At 40.4% G+C, this 22,570-nt stretch overlaps 1 protein-coding gene across 2 annotated transcripts in view; it reads right to left on the bottom strand.

Annotated features, from left to right (window-relative positions):
• The window catches only part of KCNQ2 (potassium voltage-gated channel subfamily Q member 2), a 942,433-nt gene that overhangs the window by 105,589 nt on the left and 814,274 nt on the right, over positions 1 to 22,570 (bottom strand). Inside the window, exons 12-13 of one of the 2 annotated variants that reach the window (XM_044090450.1) lie at positions 11,306 to 11,529; positions 401 to 509 (exon numbers count right to left, since the gene is read on the bottom strand). In XM_044090450.1, the coding sequence (XP_043946385.1) occupies positions 401 to 509; positions 11,306 to 11,529 (333 nt within the window). The remainder of the gene's footprint in view (positions 1 to 400; positions 510 to 11,305; positions 11,530 to 22,570) is intronic. The other variant, XM_044090449.1, reaches the window with a different exon arrangement.

The raw sequence follows: 22,570 nt of genomic DNA, 5'->3' as shown, positions 1-22,570 counted from the left end.
AGATTTCCGGTGCCCATTATATACTACAAGATAGAATCACCAACAGAAGGATTTGATGATGCCTGTGGTGAGTGAAGAATGGTCATGGCAGGTAATAATGGGATGCAGCACTTGGTCAGATTCAGCACGCCATGTATCCTCTGTCAGCATCTTGCTATGTCAGTATACATATCTGAAAGGAACGCTTAGATTCAACCTAAGTTTCATACCTACTAACCCTTTCAATTGCATGTCTGTCTTAGAGAGAACTATAACAATTTCCTTTTTCTCTTGTCTCCTTCTACAATAACACAACTGCCTCAGTTACCTTGGAAACATTCATCTTAGACCAATCAGCTTTTAGATGAGCTTTATTTCTCATCATGATCCAATATCTTAATGGAGCATATATCTCTCTTACCAAACAGCTCTGATGGAGACTTTCAGCCCTGGTGTCAGGTCTTCAGTTACAAACTCGCAGTTGTAGCTTTTATTATCATCAGGGACATCTTCACCTGGGAGGCTTGCTTCTAGGAAAAATGCAGAGCCCTTAACTGGCAGTATAACAGAGTGCGGAAAAATCAACTAGTTATTAAATTACCTTTATGCAGTACATGCAAAAAATAATAGTCACCTTTTTGATGGATGGAGTACAATTTATACATCATTACGTCACGTTTTACTCGTTTTTTTTTAATACAAAGAATATAAAATATCATTGTTCGAACAATTCTGTTTCCTTTTAAGAAGTGTAACATTTTTTGTTACCAAATAAACCAGAAAAGCAAAATAAGACTGCTTTAAAAGCAAGTACCACTGACAGCAGATTAATCACAAGCATTCATCAGGACATAATGTACAAAATTCGTTTAATAATGCATTTTCAAATAACAGTAAGAATACTCTCTTTCAAACAGATTTCCAGTGTTATAGAATCATTTAGGACTATGTGCTAGAACAAGTAATTCATTACTTCACTAAAGTGTGCTGGAAGCTTATGTGGACAAAGTCAAATATATATGTATATATGGCTCCCTGTCAGTTGATCGAGTTTTCAGAAACTCAGAATTTGTTTTGGTGAGATGATATGATTGAATTTCCGAAAATCGAAGCTCTTGAATGGAGATCGCAGTACAGTGAGGATCAGGACATTTATCATTTTCCTCAATGTAGTACGATCTCGGAGTTGGAATATATAATTTGCAGGAGGTGTGAGGTGCGGGGGGGGCTAGCCAGCCTGCAAAAATGTAAAATAAGTGATTTTTGTGGGGGGGGTCCATCTCTGGGAGCCAGTTTGCCAAGGTTACAGTAATCTATACAATTACATCAGACAATATGGATTTAGCCTCTAATGGACATAAAGAGGTTGCTAAAATAACTGCACTAGGAGCTAGACCTAAAAGCAGCTTTGTGTTTACCTCAATTTTTCCAGCACCACCCCTTCAGACCAAAGATTTATGGAACAAGTGAGACTCACGGCCAGTAAGCAGAGGGAGAAAAAGAAGGAACTTATCAGTGGAAAAAAAGGGGGCACATTGAGTTCAATAATATGCAATGATTTGGTCATAAATTTGTCGACCTTCAAGTTGAATGCATCTCATATGGCTATACTGAATTATGGACTTAGCTTTATTTCTGCCGCTAGTTCGATACTGAATGATATAATCCTGAGTCTTAAAATGTTTGGCAGAGAAACAATGCTTAAGAGTATTTACAAGAACGACAATGAAAGTGGGATCAATTTATTTAAGAAACCAAGTTTGTACATTCCACAAAATAACTCCACCTTAGAAACTTTTATTAAGGTTTGTGAATGTGACATTACCCAGTGTTTACATGTAATATGGCATCATTATTATAAGTTAACTAATGATGAACTAACTTCCCTTACTATGGAACAGGGTCCCGATCTACATAAGACAGAGCCCCTCACTATCACTCTTCAAGAGGAACCTTGATGATTGGATGGGTAACAGAAAGTTCACACTGGGATCACACCAACAGCACTACTAGATAGGGGCCAAGGGTACTAGCTGCTAGTACTAGGGTCTAGGGAATACTGCACAACGTGGCTGGGCTAATATATGCCTTCGAGCAGATAGACCAGTACCAACCTATGAACCTATGAAAGAAAAACACTTAAGGAACTACAGAACAACTCTGAGTTGATTGTAAGGCCCGCAGATAAAGGGGGTGCAGTGGCATTAATGGACAGAATACATTATGAAACTAAAATAAAGAAATTATTAGAAGATGACGAAACATACAAACTTATTACAGGGAGACAAGCAGAAATTATAAAAGTTAGGAATATATTGCATGAACTGCTGATAAGTAAAAAGCTCACAGAAGAGCTTTATGATTATTTGAATGTATCACATCCGATAACACCTATTTTTAATGGTTTACCAAAAATATATAAAAATCAAATATACCCTTCAATGCATCCCATTGTAGCGGGAGCTGGATGGTTGATGGAACTGGCATCTATTTGTGTGGAACAACGATTGAAAGAAGTTCTTGTGAAGACACCAGCTGTCTTAAGGGACACACAACGTTTCCTAACAGCTCTGAAGGTGTATATGCATGAAATGAAGCAGGGAAATAGATATTTAATGGTGACCATGGATATTCAAAGCCTCTTTACTGGTGCACCTACCAAGTATGGGATAGAGGCCCTAAAAAGTTTTTAGTCAAGGAAAGTGAAAATGACAAAGATAAAATTAACCTGATATGTATTCTTTTAGAAAGTGTGTTGAAAGACATTTTTTTATTTGAAAGCAACAGATATCTACAACAATGGGGAGTAGCCATGGGGACCCCCTATGGCAACAGTTATGCCAGTTTATTGTTCCCACAATGGGAGGTTTCCTACGTATGCCACAACAATCCCTTTCATTCACATCTGAGATTATATAGATGGTTTGTTGATGATGTATATACGTTATGGGATGGAACAGAAGAACAACTATAACTATTCTATGAATACTTGGAAGGGACCACTTACTTAGATTTGCAAGAAATCAGGACAATACAAGTATAGATTTTTTGGATGTTCGGCTGATTCAAGATGACAATGGGAGAATGGATACTTGTCTATACAGGAAGAATTGCTGGAGAAATATCATCACACAATCCAGTATGCATCCCAGGTATGTTCATGCCAATACATTAAAAGGTCAGTTATTAAGAACAACTTATACAATTCATAACAGTGGACAGAGAAAGGTAACCAAGTAAAATAGAATGAATTGCAAAATACCAAGGCTAAACCACAATGGAGAAGAAATTATAGCAACAGATTTGTAGCAGTAGAATTGACTGTAAAATTAAAATATTATAAATTTTAATACCAAAGATAAAACTTAGAATAACAAAACAACAATGTCTCCAATAAGCGCTTTTGGCTAATGCCTTCATTAGATCGTAGTTCCTTTCATTCATAAACTGAATATGTAAATACAAGTACTTATGCAGTAAAGCACAGGCTAAAAAAGGGATTTAACCAATCAAAAATCCTTCCAACAACTCATGCTAATGAAGCATACTTTAAAGTATAACCAATCAAATTCTACCACTACTAGTCATTCCATGATGACCTTGAAAGGTATCTTCTTCTTCTTCTTTCAGCTGGTCCCGTTAGGGGTCGCCACAGCGGATCAACTGTTTCCATTTCTTCCTGTCCTCTGCATCTTGCTCTGTCACACCAACCACCTACATGTCCTCTCTCACCACATTATCTTAGGCCTTCCCCTTTTCCTGTTACCTGGCAGCTTCATCCTTAGCATCTTTTTCCCAATATACTCTGCATCCCTCCTCAACACATGTCCAAACCAACGTAATATTGCCTCTCTGGCTTTGTCTCCAAACCTTCCAACCTGGGCTGACCCTCTAATATACTTATTCCTAATACTGTCCACCCTCATCACACCCAGTGCACATCTTAACATCTTTAACTCTGCCACATCCAGCTCAAACTCCTGCCTTTTTGTCAATGCCACTGTCTCCAACCCATATAACATAGCTGGTCTCACTACCCTCTTGTAGACCTTCCCTTTCACTCTTACTGGTACTCGTCTGTCACAAATCACTCCTAACACTCTTCTCCACCCACTCCATCCTGCCTGTACTCTCTTCTTCACCTCTCTTCCACATTCACCATTACTCTGAACTGTTGATCCCAAGTACTTAAACTCATCCACCTTCACCAGCTCTACTCCCTGCATCCTCACCATTCCGCTATCCTCCCTCTCATTCACACACATATATATTCTTCATACTCATACTGAAGATCGTCGCTTAAGCCAAAATTACCAGCAGCCAGATGCGACATCCAATCGAACAACAAGTTGAAGGGGGCTTGACCAACCAAAGATGTTCAGCAGCTTTTCCACTACTGCATGCTTTAAAACATGACAACGCAAACTGTTCTTCTGTTTCCATTCTATACATAAAACTCTTAAGAGGTGAATCCTACCAAAATAGCTTCCTTAACATTCATCCTAATAATAGTGGGTAAGCAAAAAGCACACTGCTTGGACCAAAATTACTGAAATCAGATATTTCATCAAATTAAACGACAAGCTGAAGAGAGCTTGATCAATCAAAACTCTTCAGCAACTCAGCCCAGTTGCTTCCTTAATCTTTTTTCCTACTACTGATATAAACACGCCACTTGAACCAAAGTTGTCAGGGACTTAATCCAATCAGACAACAAACTACGGGATAGTTTTGCCCAATCAAGATCTACTCAACAGTTTATATACTATTGGTCCATGCTTTGTGAATCACATCCAGTCTGATTATTTTGTATCATTCATCCTTTCCATAACACTCTTAGGAGGTGTGACTAATCAGATGTATTTCCTCTGTCTTCACTCTGATAGTGGTTCCAATGGAAACACACCATTTAAACCAGGATTAAAAACAGCCTGCAAGTCAGCGATCCATTTACTTTCACATATCTCTGTAGTATTATATATATTTCCTTTCCTAGGGGTTTCAAGTAATATATCCAGTGCCATAAATTGAAAACTGTGTCCTGGGCAATGCAGAATATGTTGAGATAAAGCATTTTCTTTCTTCTTTAGTCTTATCTCACTCAAATGTTTCAAAATTCTGGTCTTGAAAGGACAATTCATTTTTCCAACATAGAAACTTGGGCAAGCCTTGCAGGTTGCAACACAGATCTCATTCTTTGTGTTGCAATCAGCAAAGGTTTTTAAACTGTACTTCTTCTAAGTAACAGGATGTAAAAGGATATTACTGGTATTAATATAATTATAAGCTTTGCATTTTCCATATTTAAAAGTGCATTTTCTTCCATGTGAAATATTCCATTTTTTGTTATAGCTGTCTTGACACAACAGTTGCTTCAGATTGATTTTATTTTTGAAGCAAAACTTAGGTGTTTCACCCTCAATTTGTTTGATCTCATCATCAGATGTTAGAATATTCCAATTGTTCACATAACACATGCACTCAGGTCACTCCACAACAAGTACAATATAACTCTCTCATTGTCCATGTTGGTGTGAATGACCTGAAACGTACCTCCCTGGACTACATGAAAAGAGACATGGAGGAGCTCTCCGATCCTGCAGCCCAGGCAGGTATGACCCTAGCCCTGAGTAGCATCCTGCCATCACCCAGAATGATACCACAGTACAAGGACAAAATGATTGACTTCAACAATTGGCCAAGCTTCTGGTGTCATTCTAAGGGGATCCAGTATTTGTCTGCCTGGGATTCCGGATACTGGCTAAGGTTCTTGCCACCCGTATAGTGCCTTTTTTAGGCAAAGTTGACAAATTCACCACCATAACAAGTACAAGCAAGCAAAATCTGACGGTAATGCTACTCAATGCTAGAAGTCTAAACCTCAAAATGCATTCACTCAAGGCACTCCTTAAAAGGGAGAACACTGACTTCTGTGCAGTGACAGAGACCTGGTTCAAGGCTCCAGAGAGCACCCTTGCATTACCAGGCTATAATTCATACCAAACCTTTTGGCCACCTAGCCTGGACCAAAACACTAAAGGTGGAGGTGCGTCCATATTCATTAAGGATATCCACACCTCCAGGCTAGTTGCTCACCATAATGCATCCGAGATTATCCAAGTGCAACTAACTCTGGTCAAGACTGCAATCCAAATTGTAACTTGCTACAGATCTCCCACCATGCCCCAAGATTCCCACTCCTCCTTTCTTGATACAATGGAAAATATTAGGGTACAACCTAACACCCTAATAATGGGCGATTTCAACTACCCCACAATTAACTGGGAAAACTACTCATGTACCAACTCTTTTGCTCAATGTTTTCTGGAATTCATAAATTCCAATGCCTTGGATCAACTTATCCACACCCCCATCAAGGGCAGCAATATCCTTGACCTGGTCATTACCAACATAGGCGACCGGTGCTCCACACCAGAGGTCAATTCCTCATTGGTCAGATCCGACCACAAGCTAATCAGCCTAGACATCCCACCCCCACCCCCCATTAGGGAAACCACTTTAAAAAAATTTCTCCAAAGCCAACTTCAAGCTTCTTAAGACAGAAGTGGCAAACTTCACAACACCCATGCAGATGGACAATAGAGGTACGACTGCTGAATCTTACACAAATGTACTTTATAAGCACTTTCACGAGTGCATGGATCATGGTATCCCAAACAGAGCCAAGATGCTATCCTCCAAAAAAGGAAGCCAATCTGGTGGTCCCCTGCCATAAACAAACTCTACAACAGAAGAAAGAAACTGTTGCAAAAAAGAGTAAAATCCCATGACTGGAAGAACTCCCTGGTCAGCCTCAGTAAGAAGCTGAGATCCCTCATAAAATCCTCCAAAGCTAATTATGAAAACAAAATTGCCACTGACTCTAAAGACAACCACAAAGCATTCTATAGCTATGTCAAGAATCTCAATGGCAACACTCAGATCTGCTCTGAGTTACAGCACAATGGCACTAAATATACAGAACCAACTCATATTGCCAACACCCTGGCAGATAGGTTCAGTGATACCTTTACCCCCCTCACCCCCTAAAGGGCTCATCTCTATACTGGAAGAATGCAAAGTTCCTGTAATCATGGCTGCACAGGTAAAAACCACACTCTCCAAAGCCAAGAACACAGCATCCATGGAACCAGACAACATCCCAGGCTGCGTTCTACATGAACTATAGAATGAACTGACACCCCACCTAAGCACCATGTTCAGTCATAGCTTCACCTCAGGCTTTGTGCCCACTGAATAGCGCACAGTGATGGTTATCCCACTCCACAAAGGGGGAGCCACCACAGACACTGGGAACTACCGCCCCATTAGCCTAACGAGCCTGGTCTGCAAGGCCATGGAACGTATCATCATGGAAATTATAAACAAAGACTTTGGTAATCTCCAAACTCTGGACTCCACCCAGTTCAGGTTTGTAAAAGGCAGATCATGTCTCTTAAACCTGACTGACTTATTTGAAGCAATCACCAAAGCCCTAGACGATGGTAAGGTGGTTCACACAGCCTATCTGGATCTTGCCAAGGCTTTTGACACCATCCCCCACTCTGGAAGTATAGATAAACTCACTAAACTAGGTATAAATCCCTATGTCACAAGATAAGTTGCCAACTGTCTCACTGACAAAACCCACACTGTGAAATTAGCAGACTCCAAATCAGATTTTAGACCAGTGACAAGTGGAGTACCACAGAGTTCAGTCCTGGGTCCTCTCCTGTTTGGTATCTACTTTTGTTAAGTACAGGCTAACACAGAAGGTCTTTGGCTAATGAAGTTTGCAGATGACTGCAAACTAGGAGCCATAACTGAAACTCCTAATGATATGGACATCCTACAAAAGGGCCTCACTGAGACAGATGCCTGGTGTCAAAGCCATGGCCTCAAGCTGAATGCCAAAAAGTGCAATGTCATCCCCTTTAGTAAAAACTCTGTACCCATGAGCTACCACATAGGTGGTAGTCTACTTAACACCAAAAGTGTGATAAGAGACCTTGGGACACAGGTGGACAGTAGTCTCTCCTTTGATAATCACATCGCCACAGTAGTCAGGAAATCCTTCTATGTGGCACACCTCATCACAAAAGGTTTCTCATCCAGGAAAACCCTCTACTCGTCATTCATTAGACCCATTATAGAGTACAACACCCCTTTTGGTATGTACCTCACAAGACATCTACAACTGGAAAGGCCACAGAAATACCTCATAAACAGGATTACCAGCCTCAACAGATGCCCTACGCAGACCGTTTCAAAAAACTCCAGCTTTACTCCATTGTATATCGCCTACTCAGAGGCGATCTCTGCCTAGCATACAAAGCTATGTCAAACTCAGAGCTGTTGGACATGCTCCACTTAAAGAAATCCCAATCGTCCAAGCTACACACTCTAGGGACCTAAATCTTGTCACCACAATAAACAGAACATGTTAGAGGGATAGACTACTGTCCCAGAGACTTCCCATACTCTGGAACAGACTACCTATCTATATCAAACAAAGCTCCTCATTATCACTCTTCAAGAAAAATCTTGATGATTGGATGGGAGATAGGAAATTCACCCTGGGGATCACCTCTGTGGCTCTGCTCGACAGGGGCACAGGAAATTAATTTTCTTAGGTGGCAAAATTCGGGGTACCTTTTTGGCTAGGCTTGTATAGGCCCTACAGCCAATAGCCTAGTACCTACCTATAAACCTATGAATCTATTCCGATAATCACGGCCACACAGGTAGAAACCGCACTCTTCAAAGCTAAGAATACAGCATCCATGGGACCAGATAACATCCCAGGATGTGTACTACATGAACTACAAAACAAACTGGCACCTCACCTAACTGTCATGTTTAATAATAGCCTCACCTCAGGCTTCGTGCCCACTGAGTGGTGCACAGCTACAGTTATCCCGCTCCACAAGGGAGGATCTGCCTTGGATCCTGGTAACTACCTTCCCATCAGTCTGACAAGCCTGATCTGCAAGTGCATGGAACGCATTATCATGGAACTTATAAACAAAGACATTGGCAACCTTCAAACACTGGACCCCACCCAGTTTGGGTTTGTGAAGGGCCGATCTTGTCTCCTGAATCTGACTGACTTCTTCAAATCAGTCTCCAGAGCTGTGGACGACAGTAAGGTGGTCCACACAGCCTACCTGGACCTCACCAAGGCCTTCAACACCATCCCCCACTCTGGAATCATAGATAAACTTACTAAGCTGAGCATAAATCCCTACATCACTCGATGTGTTGACAACTGGCTTACTGACAGAATCCAGACTGTAAAAGTAGCCGACTCCAAATCCAGCTCCAGACAAGTGACAAGTGGAGTACCTCAGGGTTCAGTCCTGGGATCATTCTTGTTTGGCATCTACTTCTCTGAAGTACAGGCCAACACTAAGGGACTCTGGCTAACAAAGTTCGCAGATGACTGCAAACTGGAAGCCATTACTGAATCCCCAAATGATGTGGATATTCTACAAAAGGGCCTTACAGAAACACATGCCTGGTGCCAGAGCCATGGGCTCAAGCTTTATGCCACGAAATGTATAGTTATCCCCTTTAGAAATAAACATGTACCCATGAATTATCTCATAGGTGGCAGGACACTAAACATCGAAAGTGTGATGAGAGACTTAGGGACACAGGTGGACAGTGTGGTCTCACTTTCAATAACCACATCACCACAACAGTCAGGAAATCCGTCTATGTGGCACAACTCATCACTTAGGGCTTTTCATCCAGAAAAAAGGAGGTCATTGTCCCACTGTACTCATCCCTCATTAGACCCATTGTAGAGTATAATGCCTCCTTTGGTATGTACCTCACAAGACATCTGCAACAGCTGGAAAGGCCACAGAAATACCTCACTAAACGAATCACAGGCCTAAAGCAGATGCCATATGCTGACCGTCTAAAAAAACTCCAGCTATACTCTGTGGCATATTGTCTACTCAGAGGCAATCTTTGCTTAACATACAAGGCCATGTCAAACGCTGAGCTGTTGGACATACTCCACTTAAAGAAATCCCAATCCCTCAGAGCCACACGCTCCAGGGATCTAAACCTTGTCATCACAATGAACAAAACATGCTGGAGGGATTGGTTCCTGACTCAGAGACTCCCCATACTCTGGAATAGACTGCCCATACATGTCAAGCAGAGTGCCTCATTTGCACTCTTCAAAAGGAATCTTGATGAATGGATGGGACATAGGATCATGTCAGTCGCCCTGCTAGACAGGGGTCCAGAGAAGTAAATATTGTGGGAAGAAATATCCAAGGAATTGTTATGGCTAGGCTTGCATAGGCCCTAGGGCCGATAGCCTAGTACCAACCTATGAACCTATTATTTCACATATCTTTCGGACATCTTGACTATACGTAAGCAGACATCTTAATTTAGAATGATCTCCGTTGGTATTGATATGGGTCTGTGCTAACGTATTTGATGCTAAATACAAATAGGATTTTCCTCTACCATCCCTCATCTTTTGAGTCACTGCAACTTCTCTCATAATGTCTACACTCCTGTAACCTCTCTCACAAAAGTTCTCCACTAATCTTCCAGTTTCTAAGTTAAAGGTGGATTCACTAGTACATAACCTAGATGCACAAAGAAGTTGTCCTTTCACAATCTGAGGGAATACATGTCTTGGATGCATACTATAATAATGTAGTAAATGATTCTTCCAATAATCTTTAACATTGATATCCTGGGTATCAATGTAACTGGTCATCAGTGTGTTTGGTTAGCATCTCTTTAGTCAACTGATTTTGGTCAACTAACCATTTGTCAACAGGTGTGCGAGATTGCATAATTTCCGTGATTGGGGAATTTTCTCTTTCCATGATTTTGTGTGGTCTCAAAATTAGTATAGATAATTACTAATAGGTCCCCTGCAAAAAAAAATATGTTTTTTTTTTTAAGCTCAGCATGCAGAAAGGTTGTTTCTCAGTCCATGCATAGTAGCACATCAATATTCGCATTTTGGTAGTACTGTTGGATCTGTCAGAATACGATACAATAGACACAAAGTAGTACATCGTGAGACAGTTCTGGAGTATTATGCAGAAATCATGTTGCTCATCAATGCATTTCACTGCACTGCCTAATTACTGTGCCCATTTTATGCGTTTTAAACTACTTTAACTGATCGGTGATACTTTAGTACTTCACCAAAACTTTGCAGGACCCATGTTGAAAAATTAAATACTTGATTGTTAAGAAGAAGCATGTCATTACCTTGTATACCTATCTTACAACAATCTATAATAAAAAATAAGAAGTGAAGGGACAAAACTAAAACTCTCACCTTCTGAGTTCTGCCTCGACCCAGCTCCTTTTACCTTGAAAGCTTGCCGGGAACGGTTCCGGTCACCAAAACTCCAACTTTTTGGCACTTTACTAGGGCTGTCTTCCAAATTTTGATCAGCACTTGGAGATCTTCGCACTCCTTGGCCTTGTGGAGATCCTTTGCCTTTTGCTCCCAATCCACGAGGACTGGGAAAGACACGATCTTTAAGGTTAACTTTCTGACTAAAGAAAAAAATAGTGTTGATTACATGAGTTATAATCTGTTGTTACTTTGTCAAGTATAATCCTTTAGGATTAACAAACAAAAAAATCAGTGTTGTGTGCATAAAATACCTGCAATGAAAATATGCTCAAAAGGAAAAAGGAGCAAGGAACGATTGTTGAAAGGTAAACGACCACAATTTATTATATTTAAAATAAAACAAGGTTAAGTGCTCCACAATTGTAGTTTATCCTTCAGTGCTTAACCTTGTTTTATTTTAAATATAACAAATTGTGGTAGTTTATCCTTCAACAGTTGTTCTTTGCTGCTGCGTCGTTTTGGGCACATTTTCATTGGAATTGTTATCATTTAACTACTGGCTCACAGTAAGACGTTGTCCTGTTCGATTCTCAGCTAGAGCGTCTTCTGTGTGGAGACATGCGTGAATGGGCGTACCTTCGTTGAAGGTTGTGCGTCAGGGCTGGCAACTCGGTACGTAAAAATCTACTGCCAATCATTAGCAGACCGGAGTTCCGCTGTGGCGACCCCTAACCGGGAAAAGCCGAAAGATACAACAACTCCCTGTATAACTGAAACATGGCAGCCCAAAACAATGTACATAAAAATATGAAAATGACTTTAAACAAACACCTCCAAAGCTTGATTTTCAAAATCATCCCAACATATTGAAAACATAAGATCAAATGTATTTAGTTTACATTGGTTGTTTACCTAGAAAAAAGAGGAATTCAGGCAGGTCTTAGTTGGATGAAACCTAGCATGTTTTTCTCAATGTTTTTCTGAATTGTCTTTATGTACATGAATCATTTATCAGATACTTATCTTCTGTGCCTGCACTGATATCCTGAAAGGTTTCTGCAGGAGATAACTGTCTACCTAGGGAAAACTTTTTATGGACCACAAATAAAAAAGTCTGCTACATGCAAAATTCCAATGATGCAGGTCAACAAGACAAACATCCATACATGCAGACATAGTTTAATAATGTACATGGCTGAGTAAAACAGTTCCAGAAGAGCATCCTGAAACATTAACCAAGCTAAAAATACTTCCATTGGGCTCAAGCTTCATGCAAAGGAAAACACAGTTAAACAAGCAAACAGACAACTGCAATAAAGGAAGTAAATGGATAATTTAATGTTTGTCAAAATGCAGTAAAATGACCCACTGCTTATTAGGAACTTTTGAAAATGTTTGGAAAGTAAATGCAGATATATCTGGATGTTTTAGTAAGATACTGCTGCATATCACTTTTTCTATGCATAAACATCTTTGCATGTTAGTAAAATACAGCAGCCTGTCATTTTTTAATAAGATATGAATCTTTTACTTCCTGTTACAATGCTAAGCATTTGTGTTTGATTCCATAGAGATCAACTGTTTTAACAGTTATGAATTTAACATTTTTTCATCTCAGACATATAATTTACTGCAAGATGATGCTTGCCAAACTTCCACTATCCTGATTTTACAGTGAATGTAAGAGAACACATCTGAGGTACCATAAAAGTGAATCTCTTCCTACTTACACTAAATAAGTACAGCAGTTATACATTTATTCTGGTGTAAAATAAAGCCAACTTTTACATAACAGAGTGTCTGAATAATGGTGAACTCATTATTAGACGTTATTTATGTATTCATGATTTTCTGAATGATGGACATCTTTATATATTTTATTTTATTTATTTATTTTATTTTACATTTGTTGACCGAGAAAATCCAACTGGAATGTTCATTTTCAGAGGAGGCCTGGGGAGAAAAGCTCCACAGTAAAATTCAGACATTCATTACAAGGAATACAGAGGTCTTCAAATTGCATCGAAAGCAGCAGACTTAACATTGACAAGTAAAATAATATTCATGCTTAGTTCAAGTTAACATAGCAGGTACTAAAGTTAACACAGATCAGTGTCAGGCAAACTGAGATTCAGGTTTAACAGTATTGTATAGAGTACACACAAATATTCAGTTTATGGTTTAGATATTCCATACTGGTGAGGTAGAGTAGAATAGAGTAGTGATGGAGTTGGCCAGGTAGGTAGGTAGGTAGGTAGGTAGGTAGGAGGGAAGTAGTAACAGGGTGGTAGATAGAGGAGAACAGTAACATTGGAGAGATTGGGAGGGTTGATAGGATGACACGATAGGTATGTTAAGCAGAAAAGTGAGATAGTTATGTATGTAGTAGATGTAGGGGTATAGAGTGTGTGAAGTAGTTAGTGGATAGCTAACCTAGTAGTCCAGCAGTGGTATATAAGTGATAAAAACTACGGGGCAGTATTGTAGATGGAGTTGGAGGAAGCTAGACTGGTTGTCTATGTTGGAGATGAGGCTGTAGTAATGGGCAGGGGGAAGCAAGAGGGGGAGAAGGTTAGCCAGGTGGGGAACATGTACAGATCCATTAGTGCTTTAGGTGTTCCTTCAGGAGTCTTTTAAATGTGGCCTTTGAGACAGCTGAAGTAATAGAGGTGGGTACTGAGTTCCAGATTTTGCCAATGTAGTTGGGGAAGAGGGAATCCCCTGCTGTGTTGTTGGTTTTTGTGATCTTAATTAATGTTTTGTTGCTAGAGCTAAGTTGCCTAGTATTAGCTTGGGGTACTAATAGATTGGCCAATAATGGGGTTTTGTCTGGGAATAATAGGAGATTGTGGGCAAAGGATAGTTGATGATAGTTTAGGAGATTAGGGAATTCAACCCAGTCAAGTTGTTTTAGGGATAGGCATTGGTGGGCATGATAGGGGGCACCTGTCACAAATTTTGCAATTTGATTATAGCAAGTGTTGAGTTTGGCAATTTCAGTTTTGGGTAGGTTGGTGAGAATGGGTGAAGAAAAGAACAATGTAGAAAGAAGGTGAGTTTGAGCAATTGTTATCCCAGCAGGTTGTGTTAGGAAGGGTTTATTTTTATATAGACTGCACATTTTTTGTGGATATTTTTAATGGTTTGGTTAATATGATGATCAAATTTGAGGTCATTATCAATGATAACTCCTAGCACTTTGGTGTGAGTGTTTGGGGAGATGATGGTGCCATCTCTGGTGACTATGTTAAATGGAATGAGTGTGGTGGTAGATTTGTTGGGTGAGAAAAGTAATAGCTTGTTTTTTGGGGGGGTTAATATTATGTGTTTACTGATAAAACAGTTTTTTTGTGGTATGGAAGGCTTGTTGTGTTATAGAGAGAAGTATCTGGGGGTCATTGGCTGAGCAGACAAGTGTAGAGTCGTCAGCGTATTGTATAACTGCTGCATCCTGACAGACAGTGTGAAGATTGTTACTGAAAATGGAGAATAGAAGGGGACCTAAAATGGAACCCTGTGGGAACCCCTGTGGTGAAGGGTATCAGTGAAGATAAGTTATTGTCCCACCATACTGCTTGTTGTCTTCCTTGTAGGTAGTTCTGAAACCAAGCCAGGGTTTGATTACTAAGGCAGAGGTCAGTAAGGGCATGTAACAGTTTGAAGTGGTTGACCATATCAAAGGCCTTGGATAGGTCCAGAAATATGGCAGAGGTTCATTTGCCTATGTGTTTGTTTTTGTTGATGAGGTTTGTGAAGGAAAGAAGGGCAGTGGCAGTGCTATGAGCTGGCCTAAAAGGCCACCATGCTGTGTAGTAGAGAGAATTTGGTTGGTTGTTAAGTAGGTATGACATGGTGCATTTCTCAAGCATTTTGGCTAGAGGAGACAGAATGGCTATGGGGCAATAATTGGTGAGATCAGTGGAGGGTCTGCCTTTATGGAGGGGATAATATAGGAGGTTTTCCAGATGGGTGGGATTAAGGTTTCTGAGATAAATCTATTTAATAGGATGGATACAGGGAAGGCAAGTTCGCTAGCAGCCAGCTGAAGGAATTCAGCAGGTAGTCCATCAGCTGCTAGTGAGGTAGGTTTGAGTTTGAGTATCAACTTTTTGACATAGTTGATTGGGATGCGTTGAAAATGGAAAGTAGTTTTAGGTCTGTTTACAGGTTGTGGGCAATTAGTGGTGATGGTCGTAGGCTCTTTTTGAACAAGGTTAGAAATAGTTTCTATGAAGTATTTGTTAAATGCATTTGGTATATTAGTGATTTCATTAGTGGAGGTAGGAGATTGTGTGCAGGGTCAGCCAGGGTGGAGTATGTTGTTTATTCCTGCCAAGAATTTCTTGGGTAGTTTTAATCTAATGGTTTAAATCACACCTTATATCATTGCTTTATTATAGCTTGCATATTTTTAAGGCTTATAAGATTACAGACATTATTCTTAATAACAAACAGCTGATGTGGAATCAGAAGACATTCAAGGCTAATGAATGTTGCAACAATTATAACTTGTCACCCCTTAGAATGTGCCTCTCCTCTCGAGGAGGGCTACATCTGCAATGCCCAAGGAGGAGAGAGTTATTTATACCCATACAATTATCCAGGTACTGTTTGAAGGAAGATTGTGTCAAACCACTTTATCACAAGAGGGAATTTATTCCAGAGAAGAGAGAGACTCTGGGTAACAAATCTTTCTGTACACCTTGTTTTATTGACCTGCTGAAGCAGGTCTAAATCCTTTGTTCTACTAGTTGTCTGACTGTTTGAATTGTGCATTTGCAAGAGATGCTGGATTACTTGGTCCTTGGTTGCTCAGAAATTAAGGCAGAGGTCTCCTCTGAGGAACCTATAAGGCACAGAAAAAGGAGAGTGATTCAAGTCTTTTCTGGCAACTTAGGAATTTTAAATCTATGATCCTTTTTATTAGGAGCCTCTGGGGGTCTTTCCAACTGTTTAATATTTCTGGTGAAGTGTATCCCATGACGGGCATAGTATTCTATAGTTGGTCTGACCTGTGATGAATACAAGGTGACAATATCTTTACAGACAGATGACATTCCTTTGCATTCCGCTATGCAAAGTAGAAATACTTCCTGACAACTGTTGCTATGTGGTGATCAAAGATGAGGCGATTATCAACCCAAGCTCACAGGTTTCTAATTACATTTTCATTTTGAAGTGAAGTATTATGAATGCTGTATGCTAGAGTCAAGGCTTGTTTGCCAGATATGATAATATTATACTTTTTTTAACGTTTACATCCATTTTTAATATGCCAGGCATTTATAAGTGTATGTTCCTGATGGGTTGGCTTCTGCGTCAGAGGAGAATTTGACAACGACGACCCCCAGTTTACAGTCTTCTGCAAACTTGGGTAGCCATAGGTCTTGTTTTTTAGTCTGAATTTTTGAGAACTAAATACACAAAGAATGTGGTCCCAGCACTGAGTCCTGCAGATCACCACTGGTCAATTTCATGTTCACTGGTGCTCACCTGTCACCCACACCATGTGGGTTCTGTCATTTAGCCAATTTGCTATCCATCGTACCATATAGGGGATCTATTTATAAAGCATTTAGTGTATTAATTACACTGGCATGGTTTGGTGTCAAACCAAGGTAGGCTCTGTGCACAGTGTGATCACTGTCCATAGCTTGCATTACCTTCACAAACAAGCTGTCCGGCTTCATTATACAGGATCTATCATTTACAAAACCAAATTGTTGTGGAGCTATCCTGCTGATATTTTGAATGTAATAAAGTCTATTGTAATGTGTTCCATGGTCTGACAAATAAGACTTATCAGGCTGATGAACCTATATTTTCCAGGGTCAGTAGTAGGGCCACCTTTATATAGCCAGCTGCAGGTGGAATAGTTTATACAGAGGTTCTGAAAAGGCAGTCATCCATCCACAACAACCTTTATGACTTTAGACCTGATTTAGGAATAGGGGGCAGAATCATGCTTCTAATCAAATAAAATGTTTCCCTCCCAATGCTTCCACATAGCCCCAGGAAGAATACAGTTATTCTGGGGGACTTTAACTTAGATGCTAATAGCAATGAAGCTAAAAAACTCAATAATATGCTACAACAGCTTAACTGGGAACAACTTATAAAACAGCCTAGCAGGCCCAACCTTCACTTAGCAAACCATTTATTTATTTATTGATATTTGATTAGTGGAAAAATCCAACTGGGTAAGAGCCCATTTTCAGCAGACTCCCTGGGAGAAAAGATCTAAAGTATTAAAAATGTTTCATGAAGAATAATCTTACAGTCTTTAGAAATAATGCAAAAAACAAATACAGTTTAAATAATTATACCAAATTAGACATAATATGAAGACATTGTTTAAGAAGGGATACATGTTATATGACAAAGATTTAATACTTAGAGGAATTTTAGCCAGTTTATAGAGAAATTAAAGGTTGAGTTAATATAATACAGTAAGTGAATGAAGAAGGGAGAGTAAGGAGATGGAAGGTATGAATCTATATTTTTCTACATTAAGGGATATAGTTTATCCTGGTGTTTAGCAAGAACAGAGCTATCTTTGGACAGGAAGTCTTTCAGAATGGTTTCGAACAATGGGAGGGAGGGTATTGACTTAATGGATTGACATAAAGAGTTCCAGGCCTTAGTAAATGGTATGAGTACAGACAATGCTCAGCAGATTTGCTAAGTTTGTGGACAGGCAGGAGATTTTGATCATAGAACATAATGACCAACTCTGAACATAGTTGTGTAGAATGTTATTTAGTGCTGAACAAGCAGATGGATTCTGGATAATTGTTTAGGTGGCAAGAAACTGTGTATTTTTAGTTCTATATAGTGGTGTAGTCTGAAAGGGATATTTGCTGCAAATTTTGCAACTTTATTATAGCATTGTTCAACTTTTGATTTTTGTGAGGCCTGAAGGTAAGTAAGGATGGGAAGCCTGTTGTGTGGATGTGTGGAGGGTGTTGATGAGAATGTTAAAGAGGAGGGGACCAAGATATAACCTTGTGGTAAACAAGGGGTGACTGGGAGGTAAGGAGGGAAGGTGGACTGCCATTTTGCTGACTGGTACCTATTGAATATGTAGCTTTTGAACCATAGAAGGGTGGGGTGAGAGAGACCTAATGACATTCAAAGCAGAAGTTTGCTGTGGCAAACTGCGTTGAAGGCTTTAGTCAAGTCTAGAAATAAGGAGGAGACTAGTTTTCTTTTATCTTTATGTTTATTGTCAGTATCCATGGAAGTTAGAAATGCAGTAGTAGTACTATGGGAAAGATGGAAGCCATGTTGTGTGGGGGATGGGAGTTCTTCTGTAGGAGATAGTTTAGCAATTGTTTTTGAATAAATTTTTCAAGTATTTTGGTGAGGGGGAGATAAGATTGCTATAGGTCTAAAGTTTGCAATGTCTGTTGAATTTCCTCCTTTGTGCAGAGGGATAATGTGTGACTGTTTCCAGAGAGAAGGAATGTGGAATCCTGGACTTACCTATTTATAAGGACTGAGACAGGTTAGGCAATGCTATCAGCTGCTATTTGCAGCAAATATCCCTTTCAGAACCCACCACTGTATAGCACTACACCATGGTATTCACCTGGACGGTCATCACCTGAAGTAGACCATGGTTTGAGCTTGTTTAAGAGTAGTTTTATATAGGATGTGGGCACAGGTTTGAAGGTGAAAGTGGATGTGGTGATATGTGGCTGCTGAGCAGGGGTGGGATTAGAGTTAGGGAATCCTTGATTAGAGATGCTATACTGTCTATGAAATAAGAGTTGAATTGTACTACGGTCTTGAGGGATGAGTTATTGGGAGAGAGGTTAGGGTTTAATTTATGGCTGGGATGCAAGATTTATTTAATGCTTGTCATGATTTTTTTAGTGTTGTGTTTATCATTTTTCTGAAATTTATTATAGTATAGTTTTTTGTCCATTAATTTGCTTTTTGGTAGAATTGCAAAGCATTCTGAAGTTTTCAGGATATTGGGGTGCATTCTGAAGTTTTCAGGATATTGGGGTGTTTTATATTTTTGCTATTCTTTCCATGCTTTTTCTCTATCCTGCATTAGCATTCTACTGTTTTTGCATAGCCAAATTGCATTATTTGTTCTTAGCCTGTTCCTTTTTAGGAGATACAAGGCTATTTAGGAAAGTTCTGTGGAATTCATTTACAGTATCATCTAAAGGGAGGATCTTTAGAAAGTTCCAGTTAATAGATGATAGGTTAGTAATGATAATTTCTGTATTAAACTTGGAAAGGGTGCATGTTGTTTTATAAACATGCTGTTTAAGTGGATGTGTGAGATGTCTGGTCGTATAGATTGGGAGATGGTAACTGAGACAGTCAGACATTGTATTGAAGTGGTGTGTTTGCTGGGGTCTGATACTAAGATCCAGTCTAATAGGGAATTTGATGTGTTGCTATAAAGTACGAGGCTATTAATTAGGTGTGTGAAACCAATTAAGTTCACACTAGATGTAGGGGAGTTAGAGTTTATGTCCAACCAACTGACATTCACGTCACCTAGTATTATTACTTCTTGTGGAATTGTTGTTGATATCCAATACAGGAAATCTTCAAGTGCAGCTGTATTGTTATTAGGAGGGATGTGAAGAACAGTAATACATAGTTGTTTATAACTGTTTAATTTCTGGAAAGTAGTAAGATGCTCTGCTGAATTAAATTTTGGTATTGGTTTATTGTAAAGGGAAATGTGGTAGTTGTTGGGAAATATTAAAGCAATACCACCACCTCTCCTCTTTATATAGTAATTACACATGGTATTATAGCTGGGAGGTATAATTCTGGAGTCATTTATGCTGTGTTTAAAAATAATTTTTAGTTACAGCAAGAATATCAGCCTTATGTTGGGTAATCCAGACATGTAGCTCGGCAATTTTATTTCTTATACTTCTAATATTTATGGCAGCAAACGTCAAATTACCGGGGTTGGGGCTGACCGTTGCAGGTTAGAGAAGTGTTGAAGAGAATTGCCTTGAATTAAGGTGAATGTCTCCTCTTACAAGAATTATAGTGCAGCAGGAAATTACTGATACTTTTTTTATTTTGCAGAGTACTTTTCCACTTAATTTTGTTTTGGTTAGAGCTGAAATGGAGTTAACCAGTCTGTATTTGGAGTAACATTAAATAGGTTCGGTGTGATGTGTGGAAAGTGCAGGGAGGGAGTATGGATAGGTGATTGGGACAGAGTTTAAGATATGTTGAGAGCTATTATAAAGTCATGGTAGGATGAGAGATGGCTCAGTAGCAGCAGAATAGAAGATTAGCTCAGTAGTAGGTTAAGTAAAGGGATCTGTATGTTATAGTTGGCAGGTAGTGGGGAAGTATTATTTATTTGCTTTCCTTAACCAGGAAAGTCCACTGGGCTAAAATAAGCCCATTTTCAGTGGAGGCCTGGGGAGAAAAGCTCCCAAAAAAAAAAACAAACAAACAAACAATCTACATAATTAAGAGATTATTTAGCGAGTTAATAACAACATTTAAAAATATACAAGAGTAATAGCATTTAATAATATACAATCTAATAATATAGGAGTCAAAAGTGACACAGTAATACAGGTAATGTATAGCAACACTTTGTGGAAGACTCTGGTGCTTGGCAGGTATTCAATAGATCAGACAGATAATGATAATCTGCACTTACACCATGTGAAGCAGGGTGAGGCACACTGTGCTGTGATTAGGGGTGAGCACTACCATGTGAGGCAGGGTGAGGCACACTGTACTGAGATTAAGGGTGAGTACTACCATCTGAGGCAGGGTGAGGCAGAATGTGCTGTGATTAGGGGTGAGTACTACCATGTGAGGCAGGGTGAGGCACACTGTGCTGTGATTAGGGGTGAGTACTACCATGTGAGGCAGGGTGAGGCACACTGCGCTGTGATTAGGGGTGAGTACTACCATGTGAGGCAGGGTGAGGCACACAGTGCTGTGATTAGGGGTGAGTACTACCATGTGTGGCACGGTGAGGCACACTGTGCTGTGATTAGGGGTGAGTACTACCATGTGAGGCAGGGTGAGGCACGCTGTGCTGTGATTAGGGGTGAGTACTACCATGTGAGGCAGGGTGAGGCACACTATGCTGTGATTAAGATTGAGTACTACCATGTGAGGCAGGGTGAGGCACACTGTGATGTGATTAAGGGTGAGTACTACCATGTGAGGCAGATTGAGGTACACTGTGCTGTGATTAAGGGTGAGTACTACCATGTGAGGCAGGGTGAGGCACACTGCGCTGTGATTAAGGGTGAGTACTACCATGTGAGGCAGGGTGAGGCACACTGTGCTGTGATTAAGGGTGAGTACTACCATGTGAGGCAGGGTGAGGCACACTGTGCTGTGATTAAGGGTGAGTACTACCATGTGAGGCAGGGTGAGAATCACTGTGTTGTGATTAAGGGTGAGTACTACCATGTGAGGCAGGGTGAGGCACACTGCTCTGTGATTAAGGGTGAGTACTACCATGTGAGGCAGGGTGAGGCACACTGTGCTGTGATTAATGGTGAGTACTACCATGTGAGGCAGGGTGAGGCACGCTGTGCTGTGATTAAGGGTGAGTACTACCATGTGAGGCAGATTGAGGCACACTGTGCTGTGATTAAGGGTGAGTACTACCATGTGAGGCAGGGTGAGGCACACTGTGCTGTGATTAGGGGTGAGTACTACCATGTGAGGCAGGGTGAGGCACACTGTGCTGGGATTAAGGGTGAGTACTACCATCTGAGGCAGGGTGAGGCAGAATGTGCTGTGATTAGGGGTGAGTACTACCATGTGAGGCAGGGTGAGGCACACTGTGCTGTGATTAGGGGTGAGTGCTACCATGTGAGGCAGGGTGAGGCACACTGTGCTGTGATTAGGGGTGAGTACTACCATGTGAGGCAGGGTGAGGCACACAGTGCTGTGATTAGGGGTGAGTACTACCATGTGTGGCACGGTGAGGCACACTGTGCTGTGATTAGGGGTGAGTACTACCATGTGAGGCAGGGTGAGGCACGCTGTGCTGTGATTAGGGGTGAGTACTACCATGTGAGGCAGGATGAGGCACACTGTGCTGTGATTAAGATTGAGTACTACCATGTGAGGCAGGGTGAGGCACACTGTGCTGTGATTAAGGGTGAGTACTACCATGTGAGGCAGGGTGAGGTACACTGTGCTGTGATTAAGGGTGAGTACTACCATGTGAGGCAGGGTGAGGCACACTGCGCTGTGATTAAGGGTGAGTAC

This window comes from Protopterus annectens, chromosome 12.part0 (genome assembly GCF_019279795.1).
Source record: "Protopterus annectens isolate FY-2018-M chromosome 12.part0, PAN1.0, whole genome shotgun sequence".
In the NCBI taxonomy this organism is placed as follows: Eukaryota; Metazoa; Chordata; order Ceratodontiformes; family Protopteridae; genus Protopterus; species Protopterus annectens.
Note: the sequence above shows the minus strand (reverse complement) of the source record. Positions and strands in the feature narration are given on the sequence as shown.